Genomic DNA, 21,255 nt, shown 5'->3' with positions numbered 1-21,255 from the left:
CCAGACAAGCACAAACTCTACAGTTTTTCCAACTACCCATCCAGCAACATGCTCCTTCCAAACCCAGCCCATGACCACAGCTGGCTTTGGGCCACCATGACATCAGGTCTCAGCTGCTTCACCCGTGAATAAACATGCCCTGGCTCTAAGACAGACAGGACCAAAAGGGATTCAAAGAGGCTTTTGGAAACACATCCCATGTCCTGATGAGCTCTGCTGTTTAATCACATAGTTACAACACAAGATGAGAGTGTAAAGATGGTTGTGTGACTACATTTAAGAAGAAACATTCTGCATGAGAAAAGAAACAGCTTGCTGAGCCACAGACTCCACCACAGCATTAAAAACTTCAAGGGAAAGGGATCAAAACAAGGAAATGAGGAAGCATGCTTCATTGCTGTGTGACTCCTGCACAGGTCTAGGTCAATGGCCAGAGCTGGACACCTGTGGAGGGTGGAAAGGCTGGAGCAGCCGTGGCTCTGCCATTGCTGGGGACAGCACTATTCAGGATGGCCAGAGAAAACAGCTCCCGTAGATGCAGCCCTGAACGCACAAGGGCACAGAGGCAACAGACCCATAAACACACCAAAGCCACTAATGCATCCCTAACCTCTGCCTAAGGGATTGCACCTTTTAAAAATGCTGCTGATTCGACCTGAAAGCTCCTTTGTAAATGCTACAGCCAGTAGAACAGGCAAGAAAAGTTTAAAAGAAACACTGTATCTTAGAAAAAAGCTCATTGCAGAAACACTATGGCAACTCAGGGGGAAAAGGGAGGGAGAAAGAATGGTGATGTATACCGAGAAAATACCACCATCACTAGGGAAAGGAAAAAAAGGCAACCACGCTGTAATTTTAACAGCTTATTATTAGTTCTTATTATCATTACAGGTTATACTTCAGCATATTTTATATCTGCATTTAATATGAACAAATATGCATTCACAGCCGGCTGAGGTCCAAAATAAGCAATACACAGATTTCAGTGTTAAAGTGAACTGCCACACTTTAATGCCAGTTGGAAATTTTTTCATTTTCTTCCTCTCACTTGCATCCAGGACTTGCAGAATGCTCCTGTCCTGGGCCTCAGTTTCCCTGATGTGAAATGTCGATGTAAGGTCTGGTTCTTTATTTTCCTGCCCAGTTCCTGTGTCCTCGCTGCTTGTTTCACTGCAGAAATGAGTGAGCCTTTGGCTGCAGGCCACTGTTGAGGGAGGTGGCAGAAGAAGGGAAAGTTGCTTCAACTAACACCCCAAATCAATAGTAGCACATGAAGTGAAGAGGTAAAACAGAAAGTATTAGGCAATGAGGAAAGAGAGAAAAGTACACCGTGAACATTTCTGCCAGCCTCACGTGAGAGTGCCAACAGAGAGTTGACAAGGAAATGGTTAAAGAAAAATAAGAAATATGTGCAGTACCTATGGTGGTGGCTGAGTGGACAACTATTCCTGCTGGAAGAAGATGACAAAGAAATGTGTGACTCTGGAGAACTCAGTAAGAACAGAGATGGAAAATACACAAACACAACAGAATCTAAAATAAAATAGGGTACACAACAGAAGTATGTATAAAACAGCACAGCCAAATGCAGCAGAGGGAACAGAGAATCTGACAGATAAAAATATGGATTTGAAAAGAATAGAGAAAATAACACCCACATGGAAAGTAGCAAAAGAAGAAAAAATATCTGCGGACAAACACCTGGAGTCAGGAGCATATTTTAATTTCTGATTTTGTTTTTAAGCTCTCTGTTTACTACTCTCATTTTCATTTTGAATATTTTTCCCTCCATAAATTGAGGAACCTTATGGGAGAATGAACACTTTCACTGTGGCTGACCACCACTGATAGTGTAACTACAGACGATGCTCAGATATATCCAGGTACACCAAGCATAACAACATAAAGATTGCAAGAAAGGAGGCTGACATAGGAGAGACACAAGAAGTGTCTCTCCTCTCTGATAATCTTTCTATTTTTAATTATTTCTCCCTGTGTCCCCCATATCTCCTTTAACATTTCTCAAATACTTATTACACCTAAGAGCTAATTTTACCACAGGGGCCTGTTTCAGCATGCTTTAAATATTAGCAGAGGTTCAGTTATGAATACTAAACTGATATTTTTTCCAGAGGATAACTAAAATCTTCAACCTTGCCGCTTAAAAGAATTTAACTACTTTTCAACTATAGAGCTACTATGGTCTAAATATACACACAGAATATAATACGGAGAGTATGAACTGCAAAAGAAAAAAATTACAGTCTTCTGAATGAAAGATTTTTTCACAGGAATGATAATTAAAAATACATTTGAAATGTTGTTCTGGTATACCTAGCCCTCTTTTTATTTGATGATCTTCAAATGATATTTCAGAGGTAGCTTAAAAGTTGATTTAAATATAGTGATAGAAGGCAAACTTCTTGATTTCCTTGCAGCGTCCTTCTTTTCATTTTGCACAATTTGTGATAGAACTTCTTTCATATTATAAAAAGTGTAGCTCTTCAAGGAAAGTTAATATTAAGTTGGATTCCAGCACTCTTAAGAAGAATAAGAAAACATTTTGACAGTCTTACCAAACACATACTTGTGCAGTATCATCCAAGACAATAAAGGAATGTAATAAAGATGGTACTCAGCTCAAAACAAAAAAAAATGCTAGACATGTTCATGTGTCTATGTGCATATGTGCATAAATAAAAATTCTACCTACAAAATAAAATCAAAGCCCTAATTTCTCTTTTCATAGACCATTAGCAAATGTGTTTACTTCTTTAAAGATGACTTGAAATTTATACTGTAAGTACAATACTGATCTTTTAGAAACTAAGTGTGACCACACCATTAACCTGCCAAATTAAAACAGGTTTGTGCAGCCAACTCTCAGTAAGGTGTAAATATGTATACAAAAGTTCTACTTCCGAGAAACATTTCACTGTTGAGGATTTGGTGCTTTTCAGCAGGAAATTCCTCTCTAACTGTTTTAAGATACAGTTCTTATAAAATCACATTTCTAAAGCAGCCTCTTGCCTTCTTCTTCCAGCAGCACAGTGTCTCCACTGTCTGTAACCAGCAGGGATTCACGTGTGCTTTTTAACTGATGTCAGTGCACACAGAAATTGCCACTGTTTCAAGTATATTTGCAAGTGAGAAAACCAACCTGAAATTTGAATGGGTGTCACTGCAACCTGAATGGTTGATCTTAACAGGAGAAAAACTTGCAGCAGTTGCATGCAAACTCTTACACCAAACCACAAATCATTGTGTTCAATTATTAGGAACTGAATTACTTAACAAAACACTTCTATTTACTTTATTTTTTATTCTCTTTTCACTTCAGGACAGAAAAGCAAAGTAACTCCTATGTTAAAACAGCTGTCCTAAAAGACTACTTCAAAAACTCTTTAGTGAAAGCCACACACCAGATTTCACTGTAAGTTTACTATTATTCAATCTTTCCCTGTGGACTGAAGTTCACAGTGCTACTGCCTTATAATGCCTCTCTGTTCCAAAAGGCTGTAAACACAATCTGGACAAACTCCATTCCCAAGTACTCATTGTTTTTTGAGGATTAGCTGCAGTGCAATTGATGTATCTTCAGTATTTTATACTTGGTTATTAAAATGCTCACAGCTACCAGTTTTTGACAAATCCACCTTTTAATATCCAGGGAGGCTCTGTGTGAAGTTCATGCCCTTATGGTAAACTGGCAGAAGCAAGGCCATACCTGCAGTGCTGTGCCCAGCTCTGGGCTCCTGAGAACAAGAGAGACATGGAGCTCCTGAAGCAAGTCCAGGAGAAGGCAACAAAGATGATTAAAGGACAGGAGGATCTCTCTTACGAGGAAAGGCTGGGGGAGCTGGGCCAGTTCAGCCTTGAGAAGAGACAACTGAGAGGGGACCTCACCAGTGTCTTCAAGTATTTGAAGGGTGGGTGGCCAGAGGATGGATCAGGCTCCTCTTGGTGCTGCCAAGCAATAGGGCAAGAGGCAAATGGCAGAAATTGATGCACAGGAAGTTCCACCTCAACACAAGGAAGAACTTCTTTACTGCGCAGTGACCAAGCACTGGAACAGATTGCCCAGAGAGGTTGTGGAGTCTCCATCACCGGAGATATTCAACAACCATCTGGACACAATCCTATGCCATGTGCTCTAGGATGGCCTTGCTTGAGCAGGGAGGTTAGACCAGAAGACCCATTGTGATCCCTTTTGACCTGAACCATTCTGTGATTCTGCGAAGTGAAATTATACTACTAAAATATTAGTTATACTGGAATAGCTACCCAGTAGTAACAATGGGAATACCAAAGCCTACAATGCTACTCAAGAAAGTCACGGAAGAACCTAAAATATACCTCTACAAATTAACTCAATACCTGAAATAGTATTTTTGCTATAATACAGCCTCTAAAAACTCCTCTGGAAAATTCCATTTCACAGGCACCAGGTCTTGGACAAATGTAGTATAAGATACAGTCATTACTTACTGATTTAGTGTCACATCTAAGATGAAAGATGATCCAAAAGCATCAACCTGGAAGCTGGCTCGAGCAATGTGGGTAGACTGTAATATGGAAAAGAATGGAATTATTATTTAGTCACAGCAAAGCCTTTTGTACTGGTTTGAGAATGCAGAAACAAAATATATACAATAAGTAAAAATATGTCATTAACCAAATAAAATTGAATTGAAACAGACAACGCAGTCTATGATAATGAATAAAAGATCAGTTTTCTGAATCTATGAGACTTATTCAAGAAATCCCAACAACTCAATCTGTGACTCAGAGTAATCCCCATCTTAACCCATCCACACCATAGGAAACAGTTCTTCAAAATCCCATCCTGGGCAAAAAAAAGCAAAGGGAAGTAAGACCTCCCCTGGCTCACATGTTCCTTACACTGGCTCTGGACACAGACCAGAGAGAACAGCTGAGGCATTACTGGCTTGGTCAGACAACTGTACTCTCACGAATCTCACCAACATTGCCTGAAAGAAACTGTTCATTCAGACAGACTCCCATATAGTGAGGGGATAGCAATGGGCTAAAATATAATTAGCTGCTTTGTGAAGCTCTGACTCACAACCGTCTAAAAGGTTCCCAAAAGTCCAAAAATCCTTGAGCAGCTACCAAAATTAAAGAAAAATGGGTGGTAGAGAAACAGCTTGCTTGCTTGCTTTTCTTCCTTTCTTTACCATATTCTCCCCAGACTAGTTCCTTGAATTCAGTCCTATTGTAGGCAAACATGGGAGCACTTCATAACTCCAAACTGCCAGAAACAGAGTCTTACTCTGGTAGTAGTGGAAGAAAATACTCAGCTATCCAATAGAAATGCAATAAAAACGTGATTCTAGACTTGAAAACACCCAAGAAACAAAACAGCCATCTTATTTAACTAATTAATAAGAAAAGCTACTTGGAGACACTTTGGAACAGTATCAATTTTGTTCCTATTTTGTTTCCATTGAAATGTTCACATTAAGATTTGAAGCACGTAGACAGAGGACCTAAGAGGAAACTGAAGAACCACTTAAGACTCTAAACTACACTTCCCCAAATAAATACAAGACAGGATAGTACAACTGTAACAAATGATTTATTGAAAACTCTGGGAAACACAGGACAGGATGGGATAATGTGAATCATCAAATTCACTCTTTCTAAAGCTACTGGCAGGCTTTCAATAGGCATTAAATCCAGAAGAGCTGAAAATACCAGATTCCTTGGAAAAGAACAGCAGCAATGAAAAGGAAAGTTGAGGGAATCATGACCTTTTTGTTCATTACATCTTTTAGTTGCCCTACAGCAGAATTTTCTTGTTATGTCTACATATATAAGCACTAGTATTAATAAAAAGAAGACAACAACCATGAATACATATCCACAAACAGATGAATCCTTTTAAAAACTCAGAAGTCAGGACAGTTTGTCTTACTAGAGGATGTTTAGGCTGAAGGCTCTCTATAAAAATGCCTGGCCATGTCACTACTGTGGAGATGCACACAAAATTGCATGACAAGAAACTCTACACATACACATTACATTTCAGAAGGATGCAGTAAAACTGGAAAGGTCCTTAGGAGGCTCCTCAATAGATATAACTCAGTGCCAGATAACCTTTTGTCTATCCCCACTACATCTAACCTGCTTTGTAACACAGGCCATCAGGTCTTTGCTAAGTAGTTCTTGTAATTTCTGGATAATTTATCATCTTTTTTGAACAAATGTATCATTTTTGATGAAATGAATATATATATTACATACAGCTTACTTTACCTGGGGAAGGTAATAATAGGTGGTTAATTACTATTAATATTAAAAGCCTACTTTCTATCCAAAAAAGGCACTTAAAAATTAAAAAGCAAATAAACAAACAACAAAAATACACATCCAGCTGGCATCTGTGATGACAGACACCCACAGAATGTACAGACACCCACAGCACATATGGCACCCACATGCAGGACCTTCATTTAGCTGTTTCTGGCCTGCAGCAGCTAGTGCAACCACAAATACAGTAAAAAAATCATCAACAAATTATCACATTACCATTGTTGTTTCTTTTCCACCTCTCAGGCAGCAGAGTCTCTTTGAATGATTTTAAAATTTCATCTTCTCTTGCTAGATGTGAATTTTCAGGCTGCTGTTCACAAACAGGATGTGACAGGCCAAGAATCAAGCAAGGTACAAGGGACCAATGGCAGCTCTGTCATTCCCTTGTTCCACTGCAGCCCATTGCTAACCTCAGCTAACCTTCCTTCAGTCACCTGCACTGCAACAACCACTTTCTGATCAAAGGAGTAATGACAGCACCGTTTTTTGATTCTCACCATTACATTATTAAATGCAAAGAACATTCTACAGCATTTTATTATTCCTGCTTGTTAACAGCATAGCTACATATGCCATCACTTAGATCTCCAGACAGAGTATAACTAAGTCTTCTGCATGACCATATGGTGGTACCAGAAGAAAATTAATGAGTAAGAAAGAATATAAAAAGCCTAATTTGGATTTCCAAATGTACATATACTAAATGTAACATTTGTCATTAAAATACATCCACTTCATAGATCATAAGAGCAAAAATTTCTCTATTGTTTCAGCTTGGCTTGGCTTTTAACTGCTAGGTATATTGCACCATATCGATTTGGTCTGGGAGATTTCCTCTCTTGAACATATCTCTAAGATAAACAACTACAAGCTAATGTATTTCTAAGGTGACCCTCGACCACAGTTATTCCCTGACAGAAACAATGTGGATTTAAGGGAGAAAATATGTATGAATAAATTAATATGAAACACATTACACATGATGCAAACCCAGAAACTTACCATTAAGTTTAAACTCAAGTGCAATCAAGTGTATCTCAAGGGTATTTCAAACCTACCAAGATACCAAGTCATTCTGGATAGCCTGAAAATCTCATCCCTTCCCAGAAATTGCATCCCCTCCTGATACATGTTTGTAAAGCACATCACACTTCACACTGTGGGCTGCTGCCGAAAACGAACAGCTCTGCCCCATCCTGGCCATGTGTTCCCACCTACTCTCCCTTGTCAGCTCATGTGGCCAGACAGAAAGTCAGATCAGCAGCAGAAAATTAATCACCACTTGGAGTGGGCCTGGTTTTTGTCAGACAAATAAATTGATCTAACTAAACCACAAGGTAGGTGCAACAGAAAGAAGTCGAAGGGGACACCCAAGAGAGAATGAAGAGGAAGACAGATTCACCCCTTCAGCTAAAAATGTCATCCATTGTAACAAAAATCTGCACCTTAAGAATTCCAGATAATGCATTTTTTAGGGTAACAGTTCTTCTAAATATCTGGTTAAGAACCAGAAAATAAAGGAATGGAATTTAAGAGTCTTGGCTCTACATTATATTTAAGCACATCTACCTGCCTGCTCAGTGAATAGGTAAAATGGCCAGGGCAAAGGGGCTTACGTTCATAGACCTATGTCAATAAAAGAACCCAAGGAGAGGAAATAAGTGTGTTTTCATTTACACCACCTCAGCCAAGCAGAAGTAACAAGAAAGACACCTGCAAAGGCTTCTCTAAACCACTGAAGAAAGACAATCAATTATGTCATTTATTTCTCAAACCCAGGAACTCTCTCAGAAAATTTGAGGCTTTTGCAACAACCATCAGCTTGGCACATCAGTGACTGACAACTGAGTCATAAAAGGAGAGTTCCTGGGGCCAGAAGGTGCACTCAATGCAGAACATGAACAAGAGCCAGGAAAGGAGAATCGAACAACTTAATGGAAGAGTGCAATGCAATGCCTCCAACACAATCAGAGAGTCCTGAAATTTTTATGTCATGCAACTGAAGAAGTAAAATACCAATAACAGCTCTGAAATTAGTTGCAGTACTTCAGGTGCAATTTCTAGTGGTACATTGACCTGCAAGGCCCACTACAGAAAGTACCAAGCATCCCATGCACCTCATGCAACTATGCAGAGCTAGCTTCTGTTAAAGATTGTGAAGTTTAAGCATCTCAGTGAATGTCTGAAAGGAATCAAGAGTAAATGGAGTGGAAAAGATTATTTCAAATCACTAAGCACTAAGACATTTTATCTAAAGCAAAGATCAAAAGATTGAATTCTACAAAAACAAAAGTGGTATGCAAACCTTCCTGCCAAACCAAGAGCAATGTGATTCCAGTTATTTTAAATCACCTGCTCCATGCCTCAGGGATCACTGCAGTAATAGAGATGGACAATCAGTACCAAATATGACTATTTATTACTACAAAGAAACACAACAGAATAATGATGTCCCTTCAGTACTCCTGCTGGGGATCAGCTTCCTCCAGAAACTGTCCCCAAAGAACGAGCATCTGTAAAGGGAACCAATGCACATCACTGCTGATCAACATCAGTGCACCACTCCAGAGATAACCCTAAATACATTTCAAAAATTTTCATTTCAAATAGTACAAATATCTTAACCACCAGTGAAACATTTACAAGCTATGCACTTTCTTGAATAATCAAACTAACAAGAATTTTAAATGGAAAAACGTAGACGTTTTCCTCACATTGTATATAATTAGCTGAGTATTGAAAGCAGCACAGTAACATGCTGACAAATATTTTTCCTCAAAAATAAAGAAAAATAATTTTAAACACGCTGTGATGCAATGTGCAATTCCTCATAAAATGTTTCTTCCTTGGGAAGTATTCTTAATAAAGCACTTAGATACTTTTTAATAAGTTTTGCTGGAAGAAATTACAAAAATTTCTGTCAAAAAACAACAGTCTCATAAAAAATGAGGAGAAAATCCTATTTATATGTTTGCCCTTTGATGTAAAAAAATTTCTATTTACTACTATATATAGCATTGTAGTTTCTAATTAAAAGATTCTGATCAAATTTGTAGACTTGAAAGCAAAGCATCAAGAGAATCAAGAGACAAAATAATGCAAGATGTTCCAGGAAGAAAAAAACTTTAAAAGTGTGTTTCAGAGCTTGCAAAAACAATGAGATTTCATGGCAGACGTTTGGTGAGTCAGTCACATTTACAAAATAGATCCCTTAGATATTAATTTAATTTCCCACTCCCACCATTTCATAGAACAGAAACCTCAGCTTGCTGACAATCCCTTAAACATATATAAAATAAGTTATCTTAAGTTCAGTAAGGACACAGATAAGCCAATGGGAAATCAAAATAAATATATTCATGAAATTAAATGAAAAATACACTGAAAATTTTATGTAGATTTACCTACATAAAATTTACATACATTTAATTTGCTGTTTGGAAAATAATCATGACAAATAAATTTATGCTAGAGAAATACAGTGCCAATTAGCATTCTATAAAAGGACACATAAAATGTACACACTCTAAAAGAACAATTTTCAGCTTCAGTTTTTTTGTAATAAATCCTAAAGTATATTGTTGTTCTATGTAAGATAAGAAATGTGTTCAAAAACTTACTTTTTCAAGTGTACTGGGAAGAAAAAACTTTGCTAAAGAGAAAAATTTCAGAAATAAGCCTAGCTCTAATATTAAAAATACGTATCCCAAGTGAAAGAATCTTCTTTCAAAAATACACAATAAAATATAACTGCAACATTATTTCCTGAGGCCTTCTATTTTGCCTTTTGAAAATATCTAATTTTAATCAAAATTCAATATCACTGAACTGGATCCACATATCTTAGCATATTAAACAACTGCAAAATCTCTTTTTTCACTTTCCCTAGCATTCCCATAATATTTATAGGCACTCATTTAATGCATTAATCGTCATTATTATTATTTGACATTCTTCATGCAAGCTCCCTCTTTTTATCCAAAGCATAAATCTATAAATCTTTGGTGGGGTGGAGTTTATTTAATGAAAAAACTGCAGAATAGGATCATGGTTTGATGAAAACGCTTTTACAACAACCTCTTTGGGACACATTTTGTAAATCAGTATTTATTCTGAGGAAAAGCTAGAAATAAGAAAATATTTTAATAGATGCATGTTCATTTCTCAGTCCTGGATCACACATCTGTTTTCCATGCCAAGTGAGGGTGGAGCACAGTGAGAGCTAAAAATCATCAGCTAGAGTCTAGTGCCAAGGCCCAGTTCCTTATGGTCATAAACATGACCTAAAATAGCTTTTCTTCATATAAACATCATAGTATCAATGAACCCAAACTCAGAAGCAAGAACCACTTGTACCTCCAAAATGCCTGTAATTAGTCTTCCCAGTAGGAAAAAAAAAAACCTATTCTGTTTCTTTGTGTGTTTGGACACAGAGACTATTTGAATTTACTCAATATTTATAGAGGAAGAGCACAAGGAAAGAAGTCCCAAGCACAAACTGATGCAAGGTGTTACAGAGGCATCACTGCTGCAGACTCAGTGCCTGGGCAGCAGTGTGGATCCTCCTGAGGACCCCTGAAAGCTTCTCTTCCTGCTCCCCTTCCTCACCTCCACTTTATCTTTCTCAAAAATTCACCCAAGATTAACTGTTAAGTGGAACAATTTAGAGAGGGAAACTATTGGGCTGTCACTGGTAGCAAATTTAGCATGGGCTACCATTTGATCTCACACATCTAATAAGACAAAGTTGAGTGAGTTGGCAAGATGCTGCTTCCCAAGAGGCAATCTCACACTTGTTTCCAGCACCAGTAAAGCCCTGTGGCACAACATTTCACACTCACTGTGCTTTTAAGTGTAGAGGATGATGTTAATTTGATTCTGAAATTTAGTTTATAAGTTTTGATTTCCTGTGAGACTAATTACTGCAAGTCTTCAAATCACTGTGAAAGGAAGAACTGCAAGAAATTTTGGGAAGTCATATTTATTTTCTTCTTTTTTTCTGAAAGGGAAGCAGCAATGATTCATATACAAAAGGTTACATACAACTATAGTGCCAGAGGTCTTAAATACATCACTACTGGGGCAAAACCAGAAAACTAGTGACTGCTCAATCTCATGTTTTTAAAATGTACTCAAAAAGGTTCTTCATCAAATACTAATGGCTAGGAAAATTATAATCAAATAGGTTGTTGTAAGTGTGATTAATCAAATAGAAGGTTACATATAGAAAACAAAGAAAAGTCATGAATAAAAATTTTAAAAGTTCAGAATCTTTTCCAGCCATAATTTACACAAAACTTTGACCACCATTGAAGATCACACTTCTAAAACTAAGACAGGGAGCAGAGCAAATAAAGATTCACCCTGTGACCCAGAAACACCAGTTTCCATTGCTCCCCACAGTGACTGTAGTTTTCAGAAAGCCAGATCTAGCAAGAAAAGCAATGTACTGGCAGGTCTAGGAGTCAGAAAAAATACTACAGCAGCAGTAGTGCAATGTGTTCCGTCTGTAACGCTCAGCAGCCCAGGACCTGCCTGCAGAGGGGGAAACTACTGTTTGTGAAGAAACAAGAGATCAGAGGGAATGGACTCCACCAAGGACAATCCATCCTCAGTAAAATACCCCTCTCCCTGGCAGTTTCAAGTGGGCAGAACCCAAACGAGATGCTACTCGTGCACAGCTGCAGCGTGAGAGGCAAACAACCAACACGCTCCCATCTGCAGGGGGACAGAACACAAAACAAGGGCAGCAACACACGTGCTGTGGGCAACCCCTCAGCATGGACCCATCTGCATCTCTGTGTCATCTCTCTGGAGAAAAGACTATTGTCCAAGAACACCATTCAGGCAAGCAGGAAAACTCAACAGATCCAACAGTCAGGAGGAGTGACGGCATTCCCTTTGCTGAAGCAGATGGTGCCTTGAGGTCTTTTTTAGCTACATGTTTTCCAAGCTCTGAAAGGAATCAATAACATTTAAAGGCCCCCTTTTCAGCATCTCTTGGAGTCTTCAGAAATGAAGGAAAAGAGTTCCACTACGAAAGAAATCTACAAAAACCCTCGATCAAGCTGCCTTTATATTACAAATAAAGCATTCAAATGTAGTAAAAAGAGGCCACGCCAACTTTGCTCCTTCATACCAGTATCAGTGACCAAACCTTTTTCAGAAACACAGTGACATATTCCAAACACTTTCAATTGGTCTTAGATTTAGTTCACGTACAAATGAAACCTTACTAGTAAAAGATTAGCTCCGCCTACTGAAAGTAACAAGCACTCTTTGACACCTAAATCCTCCCAACATGGTTAACCTCTCCCAGGAATGGACCCTGGACACCAACAGAAAGTTTACCAACATCCTGTTAGCATTAGAGGCTTGAAAAAACTTGCAGACTCTCAGGCATGCCAATACATTGCTCAATCAATTCCACAGATAATACTTTTTTAATATGACTCACCCTCTACATTCAAGTATCAAAGTCCTGCTTCAAGTTGAAAAGTGCAAGAAAAGCAAATTTCAAAACTCTGTTTCCCCTTGATACAGCCTAGGAGATCAAAATGAATCAACATTTTCACTGTACATGTTTTCTGAAACAACTGATGGATGGGTTTTTTTCATTCCCACAGAATTTCAGGAGTTGAAATACTCGAAGGAGACATTTCTGGAACAGAGTGTATTCCTACATACTGCTATTCTTCTGGGCTATTTTTGAGCTGTAACTCAGGGCTGTAGCCTCCACATTCCTATATATTACACTTTCATTAGAAGGCATTATCCACACAGATTTTTCTAAACTTTGTATTAATACAACATTCTGTATAAATAAAAATAATTTATGTCCCTTGCTACAATTTTCTGGTCTGGTAACACCCATTTCACTTAAAAACAAGGAAGAAAGAGAGACTAAAGAGTGAATTTAGCATAGGTAGACAAATCTGAGCTGGCCACATTACCAGATGAATCACCAAATTTCCTTGTCTGAGGGCAAATGCACAGCAACAATGCCAAAGATAACTTACTTCAACTGAACCAAATTTTCAAGCTGGACTCCTAGTGACTCAACAGTTAAAACAGCTCTAGGCCATTTGCCACTTTCTGTGATTTCTTCATAATTCTTTAATTTCAGGTGACACTGACTTTCCATTTGGACTTACCCAATCAGCCAAGCCCCATCATGGCAGTGCATGCCACAGCCTGGCAGAACACGTCCTGACCATGTGTACACTCACTTCAGCCACCTTTGCTGTTCGATGCTTAACAATGAAGTTTGGGGAAAAAAACATAAGCCTTCCCTCACACAGTCCTCCCACCAAAACATTAAAAGCTTGCACAGATGTAATCTTCAGTGTCCAAAGCTCTCATCTGCACTGAACATGCTTCCATCTGAGGAGAGTGATGTTGTTCCACATCCATGCCTGGCTATGGCTCAGCACAGCTGCTGCTGCCCAGTTCACCCCTGCAGCAACGATTTCTCCTCTGCAGATTAATGCAACAATTGCAGTGGCTTCAGAAGAGCACTATCAGGGAGCATCTGCAGCTGTGAAAAGCTAAACTTCATGCGACAGATCTCTGTGATCCTGTATGCACTCCAAAAGACATCTCCACAGAAGAGCATATAGATAGACACTATCTAGGAGACCACTGGCAAGCCAAAGGAAAGAAGGTAACTAGAAGGGCATTAAAGGCTTTCTTGTCTGAAAGTTTTCCACAGACAATCATAGCAAATTTGGCAATGTTTAAAATTAATTACATAAATCAAAACTAGAGAAAAGGAAGACAGGATGGGAGTCACAGTAAGTTTTGGGGACATTGAATATAGCAGTTTTGGTTAACATGCAAGAAACAGACAATTACACTATTTCTAGAAAATATAATACTGAAAAAATATTATCTAGTGACGAAAGCACTGAACCATATCAGTAGATAAAGAGAAGGATGGATTGCATAGGAAGACCCCAAAATCCTGTGTCCAGCCTTGATCCTCTGACAGCATTGGACTTCACCTCAACATCCACAGTTATCCAGACTGAGGGCCTGGGCTGGCAACTAAATCATCTGACATGTGAGCTACTTCCCATGAAGCAGAAGAGCAGTCTCCATGGGAGGAGGGGCAGCCTTGGTTCAAACCCATGGGAGTGCAAGACAAGGATCCTTGTCTTCCATCCTCTCCAGGGGAAAAACGCAGCAGGAGGCAGCAACAAGTGGAAGGACCACAAACCTCAGCAGTGCTAACTGAAGAGGGAAAAGTACCGAGGCAGTTGTGAGCCCCTGAGTTGGCTGAGAAAGACCCACAATTTACAGACCTGAACCTTATCAGGCTTTGAAGGTTTTATACAGTTTGATTGACCTTTAAGCAGTGTTTGACAGGATAACTGTGATAATGTTTTCCCAAGCAGAGCCCTAAAAAAGTTGTTAGTTTTGAGTCACTTTAAAGACTGGTATGATTTTCGGAAAACTACAAAAGGGACCTGGACTACCAGAAGGATAATACATCTACCATGACCTTTTATCAGGTATGTCCATAATGTTCTTGTGGCAAACATTTCAGAGTGAATCTTAACTTCACATGTAATTCCTCCTGAATATGGCTATATCTCATCAAAGTTTATCATGACACTGCTCAGGATGCAACACACTTCCACACTTCTACACTTCCACACCATGCATGTGTTATAGCTGATATAGCCGACTAGCCACTGTAGGAGTCCCAAAACAGGTACACAGTGAAACTGGCAGAAATAATATTTGGTGTGATCCTGCACTCAGGGGCACCAACACAGACCAGGAGTGAATACAGATACATTCATCACCAGAGCTGGAAAGCACTCCTCTGTCAGACTTTGCAGTTACCACACTAATCACAGCAACGAGCAAGTGTTGGGAAAATACTTTCTATACAAATTGTAACATCTGAGCCTTTAAGAGCCTTTTTGGCTGTGTATAAGCCTGTTTTATGAGGCTAAGCCTTAGCTTTAGGAGTATCTCTCTTTTCCAGTCCGCTATGGCACAAGCACGAGAAGATGACACAAAACAACATGAACTCTTGAAGCAGCTACCAGAGATTTTTGCTGGATGATTTTTGGACTTATATATTTACCGTCATAACAAATCTCATTATCAAGCAGGGAAAGACTTTTCCTGATTTGAGCTTGCAAAGCAGGATAAATTAGGAATTTGAAATATTCTTTGCCTATGAAATGCCAAAACACAATTTGAGTACTCTATAAAAAGGTGTACCTGAAAGTGCCTCCTACATCAGAAATCAAAGGACACCCTCAATGCCCTTACATCATTCAACACACAATCTACAGCCAAGTTTAGCTTTCAGCAGTTTTTTCCTCTTCAGGAAGGCAAGACCTGCATCAAGAGTATGAATATTTTAACCATCATTCACATATTCATAAAATATTGCTATATTGATGAATTATCTTATCATATTGTAGAACTGCATACACTGAACATACAGTAATGTATCACACACATTTTGCCTAATGCCTTACAAACCTTAAGAGGCAACAAGGCAGGAAGAAAACCAAACTCAGCAATAAACCAAATGCATGTTATTACTCACTATAGCCCCTTTCTCAGTTTATTCTCCTTCCCTTTGGTTTGTGTTAGGATGATTAAAAAATTGTGCCTAAGTTTCTTCAAGAGACAGAAGTAATTTGATTAAGTGGGCAGAAAAGAATTTTTTTAAATCAGGCAATTTCTCATGACACTTCTCTTTCCAACAGTCACAATCTATCAGTCCCAAACTAGAGATATTTTATAAGCCACTCAATAGTCAGAGCTCTTTTTTTAAAGGAAAAAAATTACTATTCGTTGGAGCTACCCAACACAGTCACTTACAATACCAACAGAAATTGACAGCATGAGAACAGAAAGCAAGAGTCAGCAATTTCAGAAGCACCTGCAAAGAACAGGGATACTCTGAAGACTAGAGTGAGACAAGGTATCAGAGAATCCAATAGCAAAGACTAGGCAACACTCGAATAACTAATGAAGATTTCAAATCCAAGAGCAAGCAGAGCTATGCAAACTCAGCATGACAGAGCAAAGCTTCTCTGAAATTGATTATTAGCAATAAGAAATCATTTAGGAAATCTGCAAGCCATGATTCCAAATAGGTGTATGCAATTTTATCATTTGGTCACAAACAATGCAGGCTGTGGAAGACAAATAAGTTCTTTACTGAAAACTACTGACTCACTCACTCTGGAATATAAACAACATGCACTTCTGTCTCCAGATGCAGTCTAGCCCTGGATCCCCTTCAGGCCAGGCTACCTACAACCAGGTCATCCCTTTTTCTCTCTCGGGAGAAATCCAGTGACAACAGGCAATGAGCAGATGAAAAACAGCTGGAGAAAGAGAAATTGCTATATCATGAATGTCCTGCACAACCAGCAGAGATAAGTGAATCTCTGTCCATAGCAGGTCAGAACCTTGCTCCCACTGGAAATCATAGCAAATCTCACAGATTTCCATGTAACACTTAGATGTATCAAAAATGAATAATGATAATACAGGCAGTTGGGAGGGATGCTTAGACATTCCCACATTTTAACAAGGAACACGCCTGCACTGTATTGACTAAAGGAAAATATTACAAAACTTGTGGTTTCCCATGTGCTTCTTACAATACCAATATATGGCTTAAGGCATAGAGTTAAAAGGTTCCTTAAAAACATCAGAGATGGGAACTTTCCTTCTTTTAAACACAAAAATATTAGATTAGCATTCACTGAATGTCCTGACATAGAGAACTACCATCGTCCAATACACTTATTTATGTAAGAGTAAATTAAGTGTCCATTGCTAAGATCCTAGATTGCATTAATGATAATATAATATTAGTGTATTTTTAGCTATATCTTATCTTGATTATTCCATACACTAAGTGCTGTGCAGCTGCTAACAGGCACTCTTTGAGGAACAGCAGAATTGAAATACAGGATACTAGTAGTGACTCTATTCTGCAATGGAATTAAAAGCAGAAACCCAAGTCACGTGAATTCTCCAATGTCCACTATTTATTGTACATTAAAACATTAATGACATGAACATGTAATAGCCTACAACGTTTGTCTTGTGCTATGTTCTGAGGTTCAGCAATCTTGGACAACTACAATTGTGAGCATATTAATTATATTTTTAAATTACATTCTGGGTTTCTAAGATGAGTATATAAATTAATTCTTTTACTGTTTAATAGTAAAGCATGCATGTAAAGAACATGCATGCATCAACTCTGACGGCAACAGCCCAAAAACCCCAAAACAAACAACACAGAGTTGCTAGAGAAAAACCTCAACAAATACTGAAAACAAACCATTATTCTTTAGAAATCTGCCACCCATCACTTCCCAGTCACTTCTGCCTTCAATTATCTCCATTCACCCCATTTTCTCATATTACACTCTTCTGGCTCAACTCCATCATGAGCCAGTTCTAAAACTCCTGATCTTGCTGCAAAGGCCAAGCTCCTCTTCTGCGTTCCTCTGCATGATCATCTTCATTTCCCTTTTGCAGTTCTGAACTCAGGCTTGCATCCTTCTTGTTCAACTTCTGCCCTTTCTGCAGCTAAAGCTTTCATCCAGGAATTAAAGGAATCCAATCCGATTTAATGCAACTTCCTTCTCTCCAGCTTATCTCTCTCTCTCTCTCTCTCTCCCCTTTTATCTTTATCCGATTCAAAACACAACTTCATTGTTTTAAATTCATTTAACTACAGCCTTGTTGGCTAGTCCTCTGAATGCACCTTCCCATTCAGGTAACACCTTCCCTTTGTTTTTCTAGACATGGTTGCTAGTCCTTCACTCACCAGGGATTCTTCTTGATTGCTTTTACCTCCTCAAGAAGCATGCTCCCTTAAGTAATCTAGAAAGGCATTAGCTTTGGTTTGAAATATCTATTCAAGACCAGCTTTTTAACCTCCCAAATACAGCTATTCAAAAACTGTTAGCATTGGATAGAACATGGAGACAGTCAGAGTGTATTTAATTGTAAAACAAACAAATATATTTGGAAATGTTATAGATTAAGAGGACAGCTCCATTCCCCTACTCTTTATATGCCACTGACTGTTAACTTTTCAGGGCAGGCATGGGCATCTCTTCATGTATGAGCAGAATCCAGTGTCTTAATACTCCATGTGACACTCACAGGACACCCAAAAGCACCACAGAAGTTAACTCTGTGAAGTTAGTCCATAACTTTGATAATTACCTTCCTAAATGCAGCTCCTACACAACTTCAGTTAAGCAAAGTCAGCCACGCTGCTGGTCCATTACCACCGAGCTGACTCAGATCTCTGGACAAGGGATGCAATATCCTGCAATTAGGATGCAACCAAGCTCTGTGCCAGAATCACTGAGAGTCTGTACTGCTTCACTCGGTTCGGACTGCTTGGCAATTTTTTTTGGCCAAGCACTGTCAGATCCTTCCATGAGTAACAACCATCAGATGCCATGGAAGAGGCTGGGAATATTTTAAGCAGCAGTGGGGAAACTTCTTGATCAGAAAGAAAAGTTGTAGTAGCTTTCACATTTACATCAGAGGTTTTACACATTAACATTGGTTTACTGTGGAGGCTGTTGTGAAATAAATGCATTTAACCCTTTTCAAACCACCCGTGTTACTTTACTTTTTCTGCTTAGACTAATCACACTAACAACTTAACTAGATGAGGATGACTTGAAAATCTTATGAGCATAAAATTCAGTGAATAAAAGCTGAGACATTCAGAAAAACAAAACCCATTAATTAGCAGTTTGTTCTGTAAGACCATTATTTTAATCCTAATACTAAAGCCAAATGCAACCATTACTAAGTTTAAAACAGATGTCACAGAGTGTTTGAACTTGTGACTTTTTGGGGGTCTTCAGAGAATCCTGAAATGCCTAGAGGATTTTTTTTCTTCTTTGGGCAAAGCATTGTGAACTTTGAGATTATTGCACTGTAAATATTGTCTTCATATCAGAAAAAATCTTTACACAGAGTAAGTTACATTCAGAGGAAAACACATAGGCTATGAGGAGCTTGTTTATTATTTAACTACACAAAGAGAATGCAAGTTGTCAGTTCTGATACTTCATGGATTATTAAAAAAAATAAATGAGACAATTTTTTCACCTATTTTGTTTCTTAAACACGCAGTACTCAATTAGAAAAGGAGGAAACAGAGGCCTGCAACTCATCTTGCATGTCAGCACTTATCTCAAATGCTCATCTGTATGTTTCTCATCTATAACAACATGGACTCTATTTTTTTTCCTTTAGATGTAACAGCCATGTACCACCTCAAACAAAGGGGTCAAGAAGAAAATCGCTGTATTTTAATACAACACGAGGTTTTTAAAAGTTATGGGGATTGGTTTTCATATAACAGAAATATGTTTTTTAACATAAATAGTGCCAGGTCAATGACTGGACTCGATGATCTTAGAGGTCTCTCCCAACCTTAATGACTTTATGACTCCGTGGAATTTGAAAATATACCCTGCGTTGGGTAGCAGGCAATATGTACGTTAAATCCCGTCTTTAGTTCACATGTAACACTTCAAGCAATTCCCTTCCGATATAAAATTTCTATTTTTAAAATCACATCCGAGTCCACAGAACACAAACCCACCCTGCCCACGCTTCAACCAGAAGCCGAAATTAAGCCGCAGCGTTTCAAGCCCCGCTGTCGCAAAGGCACCGCAACTTTCATTTTGGGCGCCCCGGGCGCCGCAGGCAGCGGGCTGTGCCCGCCCGGGCCCCGCTGCCGGCCCGGGGCATTGGCAGGCACGGGGACCATCTTAACTAATTCGGGAGCCCTCGCACAGGACTGGCATTCCCCGCGCTCCTGCGGGAAACCGAGCCGCGCGTCTGGCCGAGCATCATCCTCCGGCGGTGCAAACGCCCTGGGCGGAGGGTGCGGCGAGGCTCCGCACCGCCGGCCCCGCTGTCCCCCCTTACCTGTGTCCGCGCCGCCTCGCTCCGCACCCGCGTGCTCAGCGCCGGCCACCGCGCCCCGCCGCCGCCCTCGCCGGAGACCAGCCGCAGGGGCCTGATGCTCTCTCGCTCCGCGAAGGGGCTCTGGCCCCGCCGCCCCGCTGCCGCCGTCGCCGGCCCGGCGCCTCCTGCGCAGGGGAGAGGCACCGTCACCCGGCTGCGCCCTCGCCCCCGGCGCGCAGGCTGGAGCGGGGGCTCCGTTTCCATGGGGCTCCGCAGCAGCCTCGGCGCAGCGGCCCCCCCTCCCCGCCACCCCCGCCCCGAGCGCGGCGGCGCTGCCCCGCCACCGCGACTCACCTGGGGCCGCTGTCAGGGCGCCGAGCGCCAGGCAGAGGAGGCAGGCGGCAGCCCGCATGGCGCTGCCCGCCGCCCCGCTCGCCGCCGAGCGCCGCCGGCTCCGCGCCTGCACGGGCGGGGGGGCTGCGGGGCCGCGGGGCCGGGGCTGCCGAGCTCCGCCCCGCCGCCGCGCCGAGCCCCCTGCCAGCGAAGGAGATGGCGAGAGCCGGCGAGGCTCCCCGCAGAGCCCGCTTGGAAGAGGGAAGTGCTGGGAAATGTAGTCGTTTGCCAGGGCGTGAGGGAGCGGGGCGAGAGCGGAGGGGAAGCCCCGGAGGCCGGGCAGCGCCGCAGGGATTCCGCAGTCGCTCCCTCCCCGTGGGGCCGCCCCGGTACCGCACCGCTCCGGGACTGAGGGAACCCCCGCCGCAAAACTTGCCTTCACTGACTGCTGCGGGTGAGGGCGGGGGCTCTCTGGGGAGGCAGCCGGGCGTTTTCCGTCCCTCCCTGCCCGTATCACCGTCAGCCCCTCTCTCCACTTTTACGTGATCGTTTTCTGATCAAACCTTCATTTCCCTCTCTATGACATTTTTTCTTCCTTAAATTTCTATTCCCTCCCTGCTTTTTTAAACAAAGAGAGTAGGAAAG

At 40.5% G+C, this 21,255-nt stretch overlaps 1 protein-coding gene across 7 annotated transcripts in view; it reads right to left on the bottom strand.

The window, feature by feature from the left end:
• Positions 1-20,692, bottom strand: part of ADAM22 (ADAM metallopeptidase domain 22) — a 128,758-nt gene extending 108,066 nt beyond the window's left edge. For all 7 annotated transcript variants that reach the window (XM_066316985.1, XM_066316993.1, XM_066317039.1 and 4 more), the window contains exons 1-3: positions 20,632-20,692; positions 20,299-20,462; positions 4,489-4,565 (exon numbers count right to left, since the gene is read on the bottom strand). In XM_066316985.1, coding sequence (XP_066173082.1) covers positions 4,489-4,565; positions 20,299-20,462; positions 20,632-20,689 — 299 coding nt within the window. In that variant the 5' untranslated portion in view covers positions 20,690-20,692. The remainder of the gene's footprint in view (positions 1-4,488; positions 4,566-20,298; positions 20,463-20,631) is intronic.
• Positions 20,693-21,255: the final 563 nt, after the last annotated feature.

Source organism: Sylvia atricapilla, chromosome 1 (assembly GCF_009819655.1).
Source record: "Sylvia atricapilla isolate bSylAtr1 chromosome 1, bSylAtr1.pri, whole genome shotgun sequence".
In the NCBI taxonomy this organism is placed as follows: Eukaryota; Metazoa; Chordata; class Aves; order Passeriformes; family Sylviidae; genus Sylvia; species Sylvia atricapilla.
Note: the sequence above shows the minus strand (reverse complement) of the source record. Positions and strands in the feature narration are given on the sequence as shown.